Source organism: Cavia porcellus, unplaced genomic scaffold (assembly GCF_034190915.1).
Source record: "Cavia porcellus strain 051 isolate PalLab524CR breed Dunkin Hartley unplaced genomic scaffold, mCavPor4.1 scaffold_7, whole genome shotgun sequence".
Classification (NCBI taxonomy): domain Eukaryota; kingdom Metazoa; phylum Chordata; class Mammalia; order Rodentia; family Caviidae; genus Cavia; species Cavia porcellus.
In genome coordinates, this window is record NW_026947490.1 from 47,005,442 (window position 1) to 47,025,635 (window position 20,194).

The 20,194-nt window shown below is 38.5% G+C and overlaps 1 protein-coding gene and 1 pseudogene across 1 annotated transcript; both read left to right on the top strand.

The window, feature by feature from the left end:
* Positions 1–8,449: 8,449 nt before the first annotated feature.
* Positions 8,450–9,385, top strand: LOC100726544 (olfactory receptor 10J4). The gene has a single exon (XM_003466551.3). The coding sequence runs from the start codon at positions 8,450–8,452 to the stop codon at positions 9,383–9,385; it is 936 nt and encodes a 311-aa protein (XP_003466599.1).
* Positions 9,386–14,494: 5,109 nt separating this feature from the next.
* LOC100719861 (olfactory receptor 10J1-like) lies at positions 14,495–17,434 on the top strand (annotated as a pseudogene).
* Positions 17,435–20,194: the final 2,760 nt, after the last annotated feature.

A 20,194-nucleotide genomic window follows, 5' to 3' on the forward strand; every position in this document is an offset into this window, starting at 1 on the left:
AAATAAATACATAACAATAAGACAATTGGGGGAGTGATGCACTAAAAAGGGGAAAAGTTTTTAAAATATATGCATATGTTTATACATATTTAATGCCTTCTAAGAGATGAGAGAATAAAGTATGTCTCTGAAATAAAGACAAGCTTCCACACAAAGAAAAATTTGGAAAATAAGTTATTTTTGGCGTTAGTTCACACACTGAAAGGGAATTTCTAGAAAATCGTCTAGAAAATGTAATACAAATAATAAAAAGGTTTACAAAAATAGGAAACAATGGATAACATGAGGATGGATAGAGCAGATATAATGTCCAAAAGGAAAATACGGAAATAGGAGAGAAACAAAATCAATAAAAGATGTTTTAAAATTCTTAAGAACAGATTCCAGATTGAGTGATTCGCATGGTAAAGAAAAACAAGAAAAAAGCCCCACACATTTAAAGTCATTGTGATGAAATAAAAAATCTCTAGGGATAAAGGCCAATGCTACAAACTTCCAAGAGAAAGAGAGGGAAAACATATCATAATTAAAAGATTAAAATTCAAATGAAATTAGACAACCAAACTAGACACTAGAAGACAGTGAGGCAATTACTGTCACAGTTATGAAGGAATTTATTTCTAAGCTAAACTAATATATCAAATAAGCTATTTATAACATGTGTAAATGCTAGAAGCATATTTCACAGTGGTAATACCCATGTTCTTGTTCTCAGAACATGAGCTTCATGAAAATGAGGGATCCAGGAAACAGAGAGATTCATGGGTGAGAGATAATGGAATTCTGGAATTCTAGCTGCAGAGCAGCGCTGGAGAGAAACCCAACCCAGAACGAAGAATGGGAAAGGGTTCCACTATGATAATCTTAAAACTAAAAAAAAAATTAAATAACTAGCAGGTTATATAAATAAATTAAGTGAGTGAATAAGAAAAGCTGGTGGCAATTACCCCATATGTTTGACTACATGTAAGTCTGTGGAGAGAAAGTTGTACAACTTCTGTGGAAAATTTGAGTGTTGATTAATTATAGGTAATTGAAAGCTCAACAAATAAAAGCACTGAATTATAAAAATTTAGCAAGAAAAACATGTACAGTGAGAGATGTGTATTTAGAATAAGCTGTGTAGTTGAGTTGTGAATATTTGCATAACATAATAATATATGTTCTGAAAATAGATTTAATTTTGACTGAGAGGGTGATAGAGAGGAAGTATGCGGGTATGTTTGTGTTCATGTGCATGCAGATGAGATTATAAATGAGCTGGAAAGTCAAGAGGGAATATCTCACATTTAAGAATCAAGAAATGCCATTACGTACATATTAACTATAATACAGGAGAAATATGAAAGTTTGTAGCAGTAGAAATATGGAGTTTGTGGTTGCTTCTAAAAAGCAATACTCAAGGGGTGATAGAGAACCAACTTTTAAAATAATATAGTACTGTTTGCATTTTTAATTTTATATTTGGAGTATTTACCAAAAATATAATTAAATTTTAACAATTAAGCATGACCATTGGAAGAACAGAAATAGTAGGTGAACAACTTCCTAGCCAGAAAATAGAAACAAATAAGAAATTAAACATAAGGCTGGTAGAAAGCAAAAAGAAATCAGAAAATCTTACTAAATGAGAACATAAAGTGATATCCAAAAACTTATCTAGTTATAATAGATATTAATGGATTCATCTAGTTAATTGAAACAGGTTCTCAGGCTTCATTTTAATAATGTGACACTTCACTATTTCAAAAATGTGTATTAAAATAATCTGACATAGAAAAGTTGAAAGCAAAGAAATTGAAATGATATTCAGGCAAATGCAGACAAAAAGAAAACTAATGGTCTATCACTAACAACTGACAAGATATTATTCAAAGTGAAAAATACTAGCAACTTATAGTATTGACAAAAAAATTACTTTACCAGAAACATAGTCCATTCATGAATTTACAAGCTCCTAGCAGCATAGCTTCAAAATGTATTGTATGAAAAGCCCAATGAAACTACCTAGAGAAACTGGCAACTACCCAAACACACTAAGAGATATGTAGGGCGATCAAAACTACAGTGTGCTTAAATAACAATAGTTATTACAGTAAAAGGCACATTCTTATTATTCCCATGAGCTTTAAACACACTTCTCCCATCATTCTCTTTTCTGAAGCAATTCTGGAAGTCTTCCTGCAGCAGGCTGTCTTGGCTGCTTCCATGTCCTGAATCAATATAAATGTTTGCCTTTTGGACAAGTGTTGGCAGTCCAGCGGTGCCGTAGCTGTTGGAGAGAGGGATGGTGGCGCACCACAATATTTTCACAGGTCTGCTTTCCATTGGGTGGCACTTGGCAGAAGCGTTCACTGTATTTGTACCAAACCTTAGGAAGACACTGAGAAAGTAGCAAGAATGGTGGGATGAGGGCATTTGAAGTTCAAAAGAATATTTTTGAGGGGGATTAATGGCAATGTGACTTTTGCTGTAATAATGTTTTAAAAATTTAAACATTCACCATGTTTCAATCACTCCTTACAGATACTAATGATTTTGGGGGGGGGGAATTGACAATTAAATGTACTGATAAACCTTAGAAAGGTATAGTGGCAGCTAACAAGCCTCATCTAAAACTATAGCCTTTCTACCGAGAATGTTCACTTTTTTTAACCATGAAAGATGCCTTGATATAGATATTCTATATTCATGCACCACAATATAATAAAATATCAACCAAAAGAAGAAAGTAACTAAAATGCCACTGTGATCCTTCCTTTTAGTTCTGTATATTTATCTAATGGATACATGCTAGTCATTTTGTGAAGCACTTTCAAGAATTTAATTATTCAGTCTTTATAACAGGTGTTTGAAGTAGGTATTATTACTCCTCACGTTTTACAAATGAGGAGATTGAGGTGCAAAGAAATTTGATAATTTCTCCAAAGTCATACAGCCAGTGGCAGGATGGGATATAAAACCTTGGGCTCTAAATTCAGGATCTAACACCTGTATTAAGTTTATTCTGTTGACATAAAAATTTAAACTGTGTATAGAAGAAATTAAAATAGAAACTAAAAGCATACAATACCACATCTTAACAAAAGCATTATATATTAATACTACTGAGATATACCCAAAGAAGTTCTCAGAAAGAAATGTATACATTACTTTAAAAAATAATAAAAATTTTAATTCAAGAAGCTTGAGAGAGAATAACAAAAGAAATCCAGAGAAGGAAGAAGTCAAAAATAATGAAATAGAAACAATTTAAATACAAAAGTAAAGAAAAATTTAAAAAATAGATTTAAAAAAAACTTGAATCTTTGAAGACATTAATCTAGAAATGAATACGTTACTGGTCATAACCAAGAAAAATTAGAGGACACAATAAGCAAAAGAAGCAGAAAAGAGGAAAATGAGGACCAATACAGAGTATCTTGCATACTCTGGGAAACTGAGGAAAGAGAATTGAAAGTTCCAGCCCAGTCTCGAAAACTTAGAGAATGAGACTCTATCTCAAAATGAAAAGTAAAAAGGCCTAGAAAGTCGGCCTACTCGCAAAAGTCCTAGATTCACTCTTCAACAATACACGCGTGTGTGCATGTGAGCACTTGTGCAAGTGCACAATCATGAAAAGGAAGAAAAAAAGAGGAAGAGGATGGAAGAGGGAGGGGAAGGAGAGAGCAGGAGAACACACATGGGTGTCCCACCAGCACTTTGGGAAGCAGAGGCAGAAAGATTTCAAGTTTAAGGCTATCCTGGGCAATCTAGTGACTTAGCAAGACCCTGTCTCAAAAAAATTAACAAGCAAACAAGGAAAAGTATGTTGAACAACTTTATAATCAAAACCAGACCAAGAAGAAATAGAAAATTTACTAGAGCAATAATCCTAATAAATGAAATTATATTAGTGAGAAACACATCGGGCTCAGAGCATGAGAGTGCGAAAAGGGTGTGAAATTTCTCCAGCACTGAGAGAAGTTGCTAATTGCAAACCTTGATTACCAAAAATAGATAAAGTAGGAAAAGATAATTACCAGTCAATAACAGATAGGTGGCAAAACAGCAAATTGAATTTAACAATGTATAAAAAGACCAACTGGGATTAGTCTTAAAAACATGAATGCACCAACATTAGAAAACCTATGAATGTAATTCACCCCTAACCAATTAAAGAATAAAAGGAATATAATTATATTAACAATGCAGAAAAGAAACTAGCTGAAAATTTAACCTCTCATTCATGATAAACTTACAAGTAAGCCAGAAATAGATGGGAAATCCCTTGTTTTGATGATGGGAATTTGCCTGGCATCTGTAAAAAGCATCACAGTTAATGAAACGAGAAAGGCATTTAACTGAAAATCTGGATAAAGACAAAAATGCCTCTGTAACTGCTAGCATTCAATATTATATTTCAAAACCAAATGCAACAAGTCATAATAAATAAGACAGAAAAACCAGAAAGAAAAAAACAGAACTGCCAAAATTTACAGAAAATATAATCATCAGTATTTTCTCTCTTTTTTAGAAAAAAAGTTACATTCATTTCATATATTTTTAGTTTTATTTAGTTTAAACCTCTTATTTCAGATAAATATATGGCAATAATAACATTTTTCAAAAATCTGTCATTCTTCAGCTCATAATTTCAGTATCAGGGTTTCCTTTCCTTTCTCATGGGTTTCCACATCATTTTATCTCTAATTTCGAAGAGCTACATATTTAAGTAGGAAAACAAGAAAAACTGTGACTAAGGAGCATTGACAAATAAAGTCCAAGACAAACTTCATTTTTAGGGATGGAGAAGACCTGCGCCCAGCTTTATGCCTCTCTGTGGGGGCTTTCTGATGGACAGAGCATGGTTCTGACAAGGTTATGCATTGGCCATTCCCAAGCAGTGGTAAAGACACCATGTATGTATCTCTCAGCTGTGGGACTCCTAAAGGCTTGTAGTTTGATTATTTCCAGTTTTGGGGGGGGGGTAATAAATGCTATGGACCTTCAAAGAGATGATGTGGAAGACATCGAATGCCTGGCTACTTATCTGTGCTTTTGTGTCTCTCCAATTTACTTGGCCTCTTGAAGACATCACAAGAAACTTGTCTTGCTCTCAAGTATTTATTTCTCAGCATCCTGGCATTCAGAAAGAGAACCTTTCCTTCTATGTGAGTCTCTTTAAAAAAAGGCATAAACTGGGCGCCAGACCAGGACTGACTAAAAAGCCAAACTTCCTTTCCAGTGTCTTTGGAAAGGCCCTTCTTGGGCTCATGTGGAAATCAAAACTCGAAGATTGACTAAAGCCTGGCAGGGCACAGAAAACACTGATGAAGCCTTCTTTCTGCTCTTCCTCTCAGAAAATGATCTCAGTTTTTCCTAGGTAGTACATCATGGTACTCAGGTACCACAAAGTCAATGGGACCAGCAGGCAGTACAGGTACAGTTGTGCCTCACTGCATCCACTTGGTGTGTGAGAGACAATCAATGAGCAGTCACTGAAGAAGTCAATAAATGAATGAACATTCAGATTAAAGGGACCACAGAGGTAGATCATTCAGTGCTTAGGACAGAAACCCTGGAGTGTGAGTGACTTGTCCAGTGAAGCTGCATCCTTAAACATAGTTGGGTTCAGAAGTTTTGTCTAAAATGATGATCAAGATGCAACAGGTTATCTTTGTCCCCTGAGCAAGGCAGAATCATGTTCTGATGCTAAAGCTTGGTTCCTATGGAAAACCCTAGATTTTTCTAAGTTCTATCTATGTGAGTGGGGTGATGAGTTTCTTTTTAATGAGATCCCCAGACATCCTGGTGTTTAGAGCTGCTATCACTCCTTGGGGACCATCATTGTTTGGGGAGTGGGACCCCAGAGTGTGGGGACCAGGGGAATGGTCCTGGCAGACAGTCTACAGTCCAAGCATAAAGAAACAGGGCCACGGGGAGGCAAAGGAGAGCCTATGCCACTTTCTGTATGCTTGCTATTCCCAGATCTCACTGATCAGGAAAGCAGTTAACGGAAAGACCCTGGTAAGTACTGCACTTCTCTTCTAGTGCTCCCCTTTGCAAGTCTCTGCGTCTACAGAACAGTGAGGTCCCTAGGAACAGGGATCTCGAATTTACTCTCCTGAATGCTAAAGGACTCAACCCAGTCCAGTGATACATAAGTCACATTTCATGATGATGCAGTGCAGATTCTTGCTTTGTGACTGAAAGTGGCCTATGACCCTTGGGTAGTGGGACATCACGTCCTTTCTTTTTTTGGTGTAGGCAAAAAGATGCGTATGAAGTACTCTTACAAAATTTAGGAATCAGCATTAATGAAAGTACCCTGAAAAGCCACTAGTGTTAGAGAATTTTAGACAGAGTGTTTAAAGAGCTTAACCAGCCAAAATAATTAGTTCATACTGAGTGAGCCAGGCAAATTAGGAGCACCCAGTTGTCCCTCCATCTCGTGTTATCACCTTCAGAATATGTGTGGTCTGGGGACAATAATAGAAACCTGACTCTTATTGAGTGAACCTAATTTCCCCCCTTTATATGAAAAGAGTATTCTCTCTGAGCACATCCCTCACCATCCTTGTTTTCCTGTCCTGTAGCTTAAGCAAAGACCAGGCAGTGACAGGTCAGTAAGTGGCTGGCAGATCTTCAGAGTTGCAAGAGTGCAGAATCAAAGTAAGGTTTCCCCTTCTGACAAGTTGGGGGACATTGGGAATGTTTAGCCTTGTCAACAAGATCCCGCTTGAAGTCCCCTTCTCTTCTTCATTGTTGTCTTTCCTTCCCTGCTGTCTTCTCGTCACATCTCCAAATGCTGGGAGAGCCTCCTCTGCTCTGACTGCAAACTGCTACACAAATAGCAGGTGGATGAAGACCACATTGTACCCTTGAAGCCCAGCTCAGGAGAGAAGTGTCAATCAAGGATCTCAAATTTTCATTCTGTTTGAAATGCGAAAGATAAATCGATGACCTCAAATGTTCATATTTTGAAATGTATGATCCTCTTTCCCTCCGCATATTATTTATTGAAGGCATGCTCTAAACCAGGCTCTGCTAAATACCTTACATATGCATATTCTCATGGTATATTTCACTCGTTATGTCACAGGTGAGGAAACTGAAAGGCATGAAGAGATAAGAAATGTTTTTGAGGTTACATGAGAAGTAAGTGAAGCCCGAGCTGTTTTGACTCCAAATCACCCCACCTCCGTCACCACACATTTCAGGCTCTTGAATTGGATGGGAACTGGGCATGGAAAGTAAAGACTGGACTTTCCATTTAATTGGGGTTGGAAAAATTAGTAGCAGCAACAACCTATAAATACCAGAGAAAGACAGAGAGAGGGTAAGGCAGAGACAGAATATGCATATATATGTGCTCTGGGCTAGGCGGCCCCAAGACACACAAGTAGATTTCAGGGTTGTGGGGAGTGGGGATGAGGAGGAAGGTAAAGCAGGAAGTAAAAATTTAATGTATTGTTTTCCTGCTATATATCACGTACTGAACTTGGAAAATTATGTATAATAATTCATATAATCTCCATGGCAACAGTATAGTGCAGATACTATGATTCTATTTTATAGATGAGCAAATGGAGACAGATTAAATGGGCAAAGAAAACCAAATCTCTTCCCATTTATTCTGGGGCTAAAGCCAGAGATTTCTATAAACTTAAATATTTTGTTGTTTTGTAATGGTTATTAGCATTTCAGTTTTTCAGAGCCTTTATGGTGTTTAATGAAAGATTAGAAAGTAGAAACAGAAACAGCGCTCACCCAGGATGACAGAGATGCAGGCAATAAAAAATGATGTGTAGCATCCATAGGAAGAAAACAAGGCTAAGACAGGAACTGACTCCGGACCACACGATTCCTGGGAACACATACACTACTCAAGGGAGAACCTGTAGTATTTCCCCTAACTGCCTTATTTCAGACATTGGTCACTTTGAATTTGAATGATAAGAGGAGGGATTGTTTTGTTTCTTGATTTATCTAGTAAAATCCCTTTGGCACAGAACTGGAGCTGGCTCTTGCCTCCTGAGAAAATATCTCACACAGGATTTGTCCCCACTCTTGAACCAACTCATTCTGTAGCTTTGTCACTTCGTAGGAGGATTTTTAACATATGATGGGCCACAGCTGATTTACAGCATCCATATCTGTGCCCCCTACTTCTAGGATATCCTCTGGCCTACTACTTTTGGCCATGCTAGTGGGGGTTTCCAGCATTTCCTTTATGCAGTTACTCTTCCTTATTTCCTTACTGTATTTTTCTCTGATCCCAGACCTCTAAGGTCTTGGAGTATTTGGCCAATATCTAAATGTTGAGTCCTTCTTAAGCACAGAGCTGCACTCTTTTTGATTTTTGATTCCATGCAAATGATTAATGATGACCCTAGAATAACCTATTGCTTCCAACCTGAGCATTCAACCTCCCTGCTCTATCTCTTTCAGACTCAGTGTATCCTCAATGTCAAGGCTCAATTTCACAGCTGTGACACAGTTTACCTTTGAAGGTTTCTCCATTTTTCAGTGGCATCACAGACTCATCCTCTTTGTGGTCTTTTTGGTCCTGTATTTGCTGACCCTCACCAGCAATGCTATCATCTTAACAGTAATCCACCTCAACCGTCAACTTCACACACCCATGTACTTCTTCCTGAGTGTGCTGTCCATCTCTGAGACCTGTTACACTGTGGCCATTATCCCCCGAATGCTGTCCAATCTCCTCAGCCCCCAACAGGCCATCTCCATTCCAGCCTGTGCCACACAACTCTTTTTCTATCTTACTTTTGGTATCAATAACTGCTTCCTGCTCACAGCAATGGGGTATGACCGCTATGTGGCCATTTGTAACCCTCTGCGGTATTCACTCATCATGGGCAGAAAGGCTTGTCTGCAATTGGCAAGTGGATCGTGGAGCATTGGCCTGAGCACAGCTATCATTCAAGTGTCATCTGTGTTCAGCCTGCCCTTCTGTGATGCCAGCATCATCTCTCATTTCTTCTGTGATATCCGGCCCCTAATGAAGCTTGCCTGCGCTGACACTACCTCCAAAGAATTTATCACTTTGCTCATCAGCCTCTGTGTTCTTGTTCTGCCTATGGTCTTGATCTTCATCTCCTATGTCCTCATTGTCACCACCATCCTCAGGATGGCATCAGCTGAGGGCCAGAAAAAGGCGTTTGCCACTTGTGCCTCCCACCTCACAGTGGTCATTGTCCACTATGGCTGTACCTCCTTCATCTACCTGAAACCCAAATCCCAAAATTCCTTGCAGGACAGACTCATCTCTGTGACCTACACTGTCATCACACCCCTGCTGAACCCTGTTGTGTACAGCCTGAGGAACAAGGAAGTTAAGGATGCCCTGCTCAGAGTGCTGGGCAGAAAGCCCCTGTCTTAGATGTTGGTCAGTCTCAAGCAATGAAATGAGAACAGTGCAGTGAGGAGTCACCTGGCGAGAGCTAGCCAGACAAGGGACAGTGTGAGGGCACCAGGTGCCTGGTCTGGGAAGCAGCTGGGAACAAGTGAGATAAAGTGAAACAAGGAAGGAAAATATTATTTGAAAGCAGAGATGGGTAGATTTGCCAAGCTGGACAGATGGGTTTACCAAGCTTGATGAAAATCAAATAGGATAAACATTTCCATTTACTGAACTATCATGTTGAACATCATTCCTGTTATTTTTAGCATGAGGTATGATAAGCCAGCAAGGTTGGTGGGAAGAATATATAGTATATCACAAGAATTTATGTAGAGGAATCTGCTCTCATTGTAAAAATCCGGGCACCAAAACTATGGTCTGCATTGTTTATGCCTGACATTTCCAATGCTGCACTTTACACTACTGTTAATAACAGACTCGCCATTATTTATCCTGTGCCTTTTACTACACCAAGAATCCCAGAGAGATGTCAGACAGAAGCTCTGATAGCCAGTTTACAAGCTGATCAAGAAGTTTAAACTTAGGGGCTGGAGGTTTAGCTCAGCGGCATAAGCGCCTGCCTTGCAAGCAGGCAGTCGTGAGTTCAATCCCCGGTACCAGTAAAAAGAAAAAAAAAAAAAAAAGTGTAAAAAAAGAAGTTTAAACTTTGTGTAACAAGCAAAAATCATAAAATTCCTCCTTTCATATCTGAGAATTGTAAAAGAAAAGCCCTATCATTCTCCTCATCCCATTCTCTGTTTTTAGATACAATGTGCAGGACAATGGCTCTGCTGATGTTCTTCTGCTCAGGTCTGCTTTTTCTGCACTGGGGCACCCATCCTAAAGCGTACATAAATGGTGGCATGCTAATTGCTTATACTTGCTTATGAAGAGTTTTCTTTAGTTAACATGGAGATGAGTTTGTATGCCTTCTTCCTCTGCCCAGACAGCCCGCAGTGAATACCTGAATGGCCCAAAGGCACAGAATTCCACTCACCTTCCCACAAAACGGGCTGAACTGTACAATTTTAGAGTCCTTCATTAGACCAGGCCCAAGTTAGACTCCAGTTGAGACTGCCTGCTCACTGAGCTTTTCCTGTTCCAACGTGCTTCTCTCACTCCCTTTTCTCTGACCATACTATCTCTTGCATCCAGGCCCTTGTTCAAGCTTAGCTCCTACAAAACACTTGTGCCTCTCACCTCACAGTGGCCAGAAGCTCCCTGGCTGGTATCTACACATACAGAGCTACCATGCAGACCTTTCTCTGAGGGTTCTTTTAGCATCTGTTGCACGTAGAACAGTGTCTAGGGCACAGAAGATACTCTGTAATTATTTATTAAATGAAAAAAGAAAGAAAAACAATTTGGGGCAACTAAAATGCAATTCACCTCAGCAGGCAACCCTTGTCTATTTTAGTTTTATTATTTAATATTTTCAGGCTATTTCCTCCCCTTTATGACATCCTTTTTTATATGCCTTTATTGAAACTATCCTAGAGAGTAAGCATTATTTTAAGCACTTTATTCATTTAACCCTCAGCAGAAATCCATGAAGTATGTATTTCATTATTCTGATTTTACAGGTAAGAAACTGAGACCTGAAAAGGTTAAGTAAATTTCTCAAGGCTCATGCAGCTTGTGTGTGGCAGAATCAGAATTTAAACACAAGCAATTTAACCCCAGAGTCTGTAGTTATAAGCTCATGAAGATTATTTTACCTGGGCTTCTCCTTTACAATAACAAAACTACACTATTCCATACTGCTAGAAGGAAAAGCACCCCAAATTGGGGTTTTATAAATCTCTCAAATCCAATTAGGGATGCTCTTGACATTGAAAATCATTCTGGACATCTATAAATTATGTATTGTAATGCAATTCCATTCCTTTAACATTTTGGTGCATTCCACCCCCCAAGACAAATCAAAAAGAAGAAAAGAAAAAGTAAGTCTGAAGTGGGCCAAGGGACTCTGGGCAATCACAGAGTTCAGATTACTAACCTATATAACCCATCCTCTTTCCCACAGGTTGGGTCACTATGACTTTCCTCCAAAAACCAATGACCTCGAGTAGGAGCTATTCAAGCAGTGTGATATGGTACAAATCACAAGTTTTGACATACATTCCAACCATAGGTCTACTCGTATGTACATATGCTCTAGTAAAGAATGCTTGGCCTCCCTGGCCTTTGTTTTCTTCCTGCACCGTGGAGCTGACAATATCAACACACAGGGTTTCAGGGAGGAATAGTAATATTACGGAATGACATTTCCAGGCAGTGTTAGCTGTTAGCACCTCCACTATAACTCTCTCTTTCTCTAGTCATTCTGAGGTCAACATTAAAGTTACTGTTGGCACAGACTTAAGGTTTGAACAAGCAGAGTGAGTAAATGAGTTCACTCTTCCCAGGAGGTCTTAAAGGGAGCCGTTCTCCCAGGGTCTTCCAAGAATTATTTTTCAGATACACAGATATAGTCTTTTGTCCTTAAGAGTCCCCTTTCCTTTGTGATCCTCACTTGCTAGCTTACCAAATACTCCCCATAGCATCATCCTCTCTTCTCTCTTAATTGCTTCAGAGTCACAGCAAGGAGTCCTGAGATTCTTGTGTGCACCAATCCTTGTATTTAGGCTGAATAAATTCTTACAGGGACATATGCATCAATTTTTAATGTAATGTTAATTTATTTGAAAGTACTAATTACTAAATCCCTAGTTCTCTTTTTCAGAATGTATTTCTCTATTAATACTTATAGCTGGTATAACTAGTTCTATCCTGCTATTTTCAAGTGAGAGACCCATGAAATATTTAGACATTAAAAAGGAGTTTTCAAATGCAGAAAAGTTGGACACCTCAGCTCTATGCAACAAGGAACACAGCATGAGAGTATGCAGGAGAGACATTTAGGAATTTCAGTTTGATCTATTGTTTATCTTATTCAGGGCCTTGAAAGCCTCGTGTTGACAATTCCAAAGAATCATTACAAAGTCTATTCCTGAGATCCTAAACTAAATTATATACCTTGTATGAACTGTAAGAACTACTCACATGTGCTCTCAACTAAAGCAGTGTTCAGAACTATGGGAGTTTATAGGAGGTTTATTTTTCTGTTTTATGAGCTTTGCTTCTATAGTCACCCTATATATGTTCATTTTTCTAGCAACAAATGGTAATACAGCCACCATTAACACTAGGTTAGACTTTTCACACATCTCCCATCTGCTGTTTGAGAAAACTAATTCGATTAATTGCTACTGAAGTTAAGTATCTCTCCTTTTCACCAGGTACTACATTTTTATAACATTAACCCAGTTCATCTTTTCTAAAATCATTTTAATTGTCCCCAAATATCATAAATCATTGAGCTATTTCCCCCAATTCTATTCTTTTTGTGTTAAGAACTCATAACCATCAATCCTATCTAATGATAGACTATTAATATAAAACGAAATTTTGTTCAATTCATCTGTTACAACGGTTAGCTCTTACAAAAGCATATTTGTGGGTAATCAGGGCATTGGCATAAATGAACCTGATAAGAGTAGTTTATGAAATGATTGACTCTTTCCTTTCCTTTTGTCCACACATTGATTGGGGTACAAGCCATATCGATTTAGTTCGAATGTCTCTCACATCTATCCCTTCTCTCTGGCACAACTGCCAACCTTCTAGATCAATCCCAATTATCTCTGGCACAGCAGCAGCCTAATTGGTTTCCCTGCCTCTTCCTACCACCTCAAATTCATCTTCACACAGTTACCAGATCAATCTACCCAAGCTGAGTGTTGGGCATGTTTTTCCATCAAGGAAGCAAAATTAACAGTTAGACAAGAAGAGAGAATGGGTATCTAGTGCTAAGGAAGTTTATTTCCTTAAGAGGCCAATTGTTAGGAAACTTTGAAGTCCATAAACAGGAGGGATATGTGAGAATCACTTAAAATATCCTTATAAATCATGAAATTCAAATACCTTATTTTTAAAATTAATTTTATTGGTGCATTTTAAATATAAATAATAATCACATGCACCGTAGAGAGTTAGTACCTGTAAATGATATGTATTCTTCCTTCTTTATCCCCAACTCCCTCCTCTCCTTTTTGCCTCTCTTCCTCTCCGTATATACAGTTGTGATTCTATTTTCCTTCCGTTCTCTTTTTTCTTTTTCCTTCCACCCTTCCCCTTTCCTGTCACCCTTGTTCCACTTCCCATTTGAACATTTTCTTCCTATTTCACAATATGTATTACGTATTTTGGTCCTTATTTACCCTTTCAGTTTCTCACAACAGAGAAACAGGGCAACATTTAAACATGCATGTTTGATAGTCTCAAGGTGCCTCTATTTACCTACCAATGCTTCATGATCATCCTTCTTTAAAAAGCAAATTTAAAACTGTAGCAATGTAGTCTTACTTTCCCTATGCAAACAATTAGGATTAAATATAATGAATCTGAGTGTAAATAATAGCAACCTCTTCCCTAGCTGTCTTACATGTGGTATTTATTTTCATTCATTGTGATTGTTTATCACTTGCACTTAAATATGAGCTCTTTGAAGGTTTGTATACGAGCTCATTCATTTCTGTATTTCCAGCAGCTTGCACAGAATCTAGTTATATGGTTGAGGAATTAATGGACACAGATAACAGATACCACCAAGAGGTTCTCTCTACTATGCACGTTCAGTTCCAAATGAGATGAGACAAACACATGTAGCATGAGCTAACCATGCTCATGCTACATGAGTCAAACCATGACTGTATTTGACCACTTTGACTCCAAAAAGAATACCATGCTCTTACAATGGATAGGGCTCTCTATAAGTAGAAAAGCCTAAAATTCCTGAGATCCAAGACAGTCTAGCTATAGGCTGAACTGCAATGATACATCACTATGAATTTCCAAGGTATATCTGAAAAAAACAAAAGCAAAACAAGTAAAATTCAATCCAAGTAAACCAGTTTCTTCTACTCGGTTTCTACGTGAAACAAAAAGCTTCTGCTAGGCTCCCCAGTACTAACCTGAAGATGGAATAAATGAGTTCTACATATAATGAGCCCTCAAATTACCTGCTGCCTGCATCCTCCTCACAGGATGGTTCCTGGGGTGTCTTCAGGGAGTGACCCCCAGAAGTCCAGCTGTCTTATTTGTGGAGAGCATCTTCCACGACTTGAAGACTTTTCCATCCAGAGGAGTTGTGAAGAATGTATGACTCTCAGCCTGCCTGACCACTTTCCTGTGAGAGTGTTTCTTCCCCACTGGCTGAATCTCAACCTTGTCACAGCCTTCGTGGCAACCTTGTTCTTTCCTGTGACCCTTGAAGCCAATACTTTTGTATTCCCTCTCTGGTCTTCAGCAGCATTCTGACATGGAACTGGCAGAATCATGCTCTTTAGCAAAGAGGGGTGACGTGGGGCTTGTCACCCATGAACTGACTTTAATTTATTGTAGTAAGACAGCTTTTATCACAGCTAGAGAGGCCTCCATAAAGAAGCATTACTTAAATTTCCTTTAAAGAATTATAGGCTTTCAAAGATGAAGAATGCTAACTATGTCATTATACCTCAAGACTGACTTTAGCCACATCCGCCAGTATTGTAACCTAGTATGTCTCAATAGGAGCCCTGTTGGTATCAGGAATAGTGTAATTCTTCCTTGGGAAAAGCTATCACATGTGTTCCAAGACATTTCACATGATTACATTTCTATGAACACCCATGCCCATCATTAGATCTTTCAAAAGCTCAACTAAGCACTTCTGATTTCCCTGTAGTGGTGCAGCACCACCCCATAGCTGGACGGCTGCCTAGTGTTTGTTCAGAGACTTCACAGAAGACAAATGTCTTTAGCTACGTAATTTAGTGTCAAATGATTTTTTTCTGTTTGGAAACATTTTCCACCACAGGCTCACTCTCTTTTAGTATTCTTTGCATAAGTGATTAACAGCTGGTCATCAACCTCTGCTAAATAGATTTTTATAAACTTGAAGACAATCTCCAAGCCTTCTAACCTTCCTCACAAATGTGATTTACTTTATGTAAAAAGTAACTTTTTGAATATGCATAAGCAAATCAGAATATAATTTGAATACCCTACAGGAGCTTGCTGTTTCAAGAAACAAAAATGTAAAATATTACATAAGCTAGATCAATCCTCATCCTTCAACAAAATGATATATCCTCATTGTAACTTTTTCATATTCAGAGTCTGTTTTTGAGTGAAAGACATTTAAATATGGGGCATCTCTCCTGATACAACTGTTTACCTCTTCAGAATAGACCTGTGACTACTCTCAAAGTTATATTGGCTGTAAATTTGACTCCTAGTTTAGGGAAGGTAAAGATGTAGTGTAGTTTATAACATTCGTGAATCAGTGGCAGGAAATGTCAGAAGACTTCCATCATTCAAACAGCAGCAGAGAGAGGTCAGTGATTGGTTAAGATGTTCCTTTTCCTTCTTAAAAACAAGATGAACCCTGCTGCATCGTCTGTGCCACCACTTTATAAAAGATGTGCATGGGGTATGATTCATAGTCTTTAAAGGAGAGAACTCTGCAGTCCATCACTAAACAAATTATTTTCAGGCCTCTAATTCATGTATAATCCTGAGCTAATGAGATATGAAAAGATAAAAAAGGTATTATAAAGTCTCTGAGTATTTGTGTGAGAAGTGGCAGCAATGATAGGGGTATAAAATAATCCAAATAAATATGAGAACATCAGGGTATAATACAACTTTATGGAGAACTGAAAACTGGCATTGATCTACAAAGACAGAGAATTTACGTAACAGGAGAAAAAGAAGAGAATTACTAATATGTGAGAGAGAAAGAGTATTTAAATAGCAGGGGTATTCAGCTATACAGTGAAAAAATGGGACACTATATGATTCTGTGATATACAGAAAATTGTAATAGATGGATATAGAGCAAAAAACACTTTAAACAAAGTTAAGTGAACCCAGTAATGAACTGAAGTCCACTATAAAATTTATCCCATATTTGTAGTTGGGAATTTAATTCAACCCATTTCAGAAATATGCATGAGGTCTGAGACTACGTGACTTTTATTCTTCTACATCTCAGATTTAATGATCATTCAATGGAGGCAGAGAGCTACACTGATCACTGACACATTTCATTAGGAAGGACAGCCACGCAAGTATTCTTTTTTGTAATCTCTGAGATCACTAACTGCTTCCTCTTGGAGTAATGGGATATAACTGCTATATGAGCATCTGCAACTCCCTGAGAGATACAATTTTTTTTTTTTTTGCTTGTTACTGGGGATCAAATTCATGATCTCGTGCTTACTAGGCAAGTGCTTGAATCACAGAACTAAATCCCCAATAAGATATTCAATTATTATGAACAAGAGGGTATGCATCCAGTTGATGTGGGAGGCCTTCAGCTATTCCCAAATTGTAGCAATGCACAAGTGTAGCCATATTCAGGTTGCCCTTCTGTGCCATAAGGTGGCCCACTTTTTCTGCAACATCTGGCCTGTGATGAAGCTCTCCTGCATTGAGGATTACCATCAATGAGATCCTGACTTTGAGTATCAGTGTCCTGGTATTTGTTGCACCTATGGGTCTGATTTTTATATCTTATGTTAGGATTATCTCTAGCACCCTAAGGATTGCTTGTGGTGAAGGCAGGAAAAAGGCTTTGGCTACCTGTGCTTCCCACTTCATTGTGGTCATTGTCCACTATGACTGTGCTCCAACATCTACCTCAAACCCAAGTCAGAAAACACCAGAGATGAGCACCATGTGATCTTTTTGACCTACACTGTCATCGTCTCACTCCTGAACCCTGTGGTGTACACGCTGCAGATCAAACAGGTCAGTGAGGTTCTGTGCAGGGCTATTGGCAGAAAACTTTCCCGAATACTTAGAAAGATTTCTCCTGAGGCTCTTAAAATGGACTGTAGGCAGGAATATGACAATAAGAGTCTCATGCCCTTGGCTTTAAAGACTTGTCCCTTAAGTAGGAAGAAAAAGAAAACTGACAGCATCATACACATGGGAGTTTAAAACCTTTCAACAAAGCCCCTGGATGAAGCACTGGTCTTGTTTTGGTGGATAAATAGACAAAGAAAGATAAGATCTTCCTGAAGAAAGGGTCACAAAGCAGTGCAGGCCAAAGTTTTTGTTGACCTTTTGTCTTCCTTTTGAATCTGCACCTAATGAAATCAATAAAAGAGAACCCAAGGCACACTTTAAGATTTTTCTTACATAACCTTCCTATTTACAAGCATAAGGGTTTCTCAAGCTAAAATCTGTATTGGAATGCATTTCTATATAACATATCAAGCAATAAGTCACGGGACGAATAGAAGAGGTCCCCTCAGGACAAGATAGCCCTGAGGGACTACATTCTTTTCTCCTGGGTCCAGTACCACTGCTTGTTTAAGACAGTGGCTGTTATGATTTATGTTTGTTCTCTCAAAGCCTCATGTAGTCATGGAGGTGTGGGAAGGCTTTTTGGAGGTGACTGAATCTAGAGTTTGTGATCGAGTCATGAACCTATGCTGGGGTTAAGAGTGTGAGTGTTACATCTGCCAGAGTGTGTACCCTGCCTACAATATAAAAGACAGAAAGAGGCTTGTCCCCTCTCTCGCTCTCTTCCCTTGCTTTCTTTTGCTATCTTCTGTTTTCATAAACAATTGCCCCTCTGCCATGTGCCACCCTGCCTTAGAACTGACCAATTACGGACTGAAACTTTGCAAAATGTGGGCTAAATAAACCTTCCCTCTTTTAACTTTAGGTGCCAGGTATTTTGTCCCATCATCAAGAGAAAAGTAACTAAGACAGTGGACATGCACAGTGTAGAAATCTTAGTCCATATCTGATCCACCATAATGACAATGTTAAGAAGGTGCATTCCAAGATAAACCCAGGTCAATTCAGCTGCCATTGATTCAGAAGGTATAAAATGAAAGGGGTGTATATAATGCTCTCTGTGCTGCATCACTAGGAAATAAAGATGAGAAAGCCCTATTGCCTGGCTCCAGGAAGCTAAAAGTTTAGTGGCAAAGTACTAAATTTAAAAAATATGATATCAACGCTTTCTGTAAGTGGTACGTATAGAGATTAAAAGGACCCAAGAGACAAGGAGGAAGAGATAAAGAAAAGGAAGGAGAAGAATGGAAAAATAATGAGAAAAGAGAGATTATTGAAGTTGTTGGGAAAAATCTCTACAGAAGGAAGGTTATCTATGATCTGGACACGTTTTAAAACACTAATAGGAAGTTATCAGGTAGACATGTTGAAGCAAAAGAATTCTAAAGAGAAGAAACAATACAGCTGCAGATGTGAAAGTAAAAAAAACTGTTCACGGAATGAAAACTCAGTGTGTTGACTCCAGGAAATGAAGAAAGGAAACGGAAGACGACATGATCAGAAGAGTATTTCTGAGTCAGATTGTGATGTCTTTGTATGCTAAGGCAAGGAATTTTGGCTGTAAAATTTATGCAGTGACAGTCCCTCAGGATTCAGGAGACCTGGGCTTTAGATTATAGACATCTACATGGTCATTGATATTCTAATTGTCCTTTCTTAGTTCCACTGAGACATTTAAGTAGTTGTAAGCCATAGAGCTATAAAACATAAGCCAAGAAAATCGTAGAGAAAAATGGAATGTGATGAGGCATTTGGAGGGAATAATTATGTACTTAAATTGAAGCTGAATAAGACGATCAGAGAGATTATACAATAGAGTCCGACCAAGGAAGATCATGCAGATTTGGGGTTTGGAGTGCAGAGAAGCACTCTGCAAAGGATGGGCTTCACACCATGTGACACACCATGTCCACTAGACTAAAACAGTGGGCCCATTAATAAGAACACCTTTCAAAAAAGATGCAAAAACCAAAAGGGCAAATACATTATATTTCACATCATCGCCAAACTGCCGGGCTTTCTGAGTTTTACCAGAGACAACATCAAAAATCAAGCCATAGCTAAAATTGCCTAAGCACATTATAAAATGGATAAAAGAGAAGTTGCTAACTAAGAAAGAAAAGGATGCATAGTTACAAGCAAACCACTGCAGCCAACAGTCTAAATGTCATTCGATAATCTGTCACAGAATCTTTACTGCATGTCACACAGTGTGCTAGGAGCAAAAAACACTGAGATAAGCCCTGCACAATCTCCTCCATAAAGGAGTTCCCAGTCTTGTATAGGAAACGAGCTCATGTCTTCATAATGCAATGTGATAGAGAAACCGACAAGGCATGCTTAATATTTAAAGGCAAAGATGTAAGCCCTAGGATATTTTTTTTCTGGATCTACACAGGGCAAAATCTCATCAAACTAAGAAGGGTCATTCTATGCTGGACTTCAGTGAAATGAAAGCCTATTTCCCGGACAATAAGGCTGTCATGCTCTATGAGTGGGCTGTCTCCTGGGGGAAGAGTTATGCTGCTCCTGACAGGAGTCACTCGAAACATTATATCACTCGAAATTCTAGAACATTTGTCAGGTTTTTTAGAAACCTTGTTTGAACAGAATGGCTTAACAGATCTCATAAAATCAAGAGTTTTCAACATCTCTTCTTTCCCCATCAAGGAACTGATCACATAACTTTTTCCCACTTGGTGAACAGTTTCTGCCTCTCACAGAATAGACTGGTTTGAATGACCAGAGAGGAGTTCTGCCTCTTTCTAGGGATTATTTTGGGCTCTAGCCTGCCTTGTTTCACCATGTGAATATAAACATCTCTCCATACCATGTGTCCTTGCTAGGTCATCTTTCTGACTGTTATCTCACAAGTTCCTCAAAACAGCCCCA

What these genes read in the sequence shown, in the direction of transcription:
- LOC100726544 (XM_003466551.3), top strand. Translation starts at nt 8,450, where the DNA reads ATGTCAAGGCTCAATTTCACAGCTGTGACACAGTTTACCTTTGAAGGT.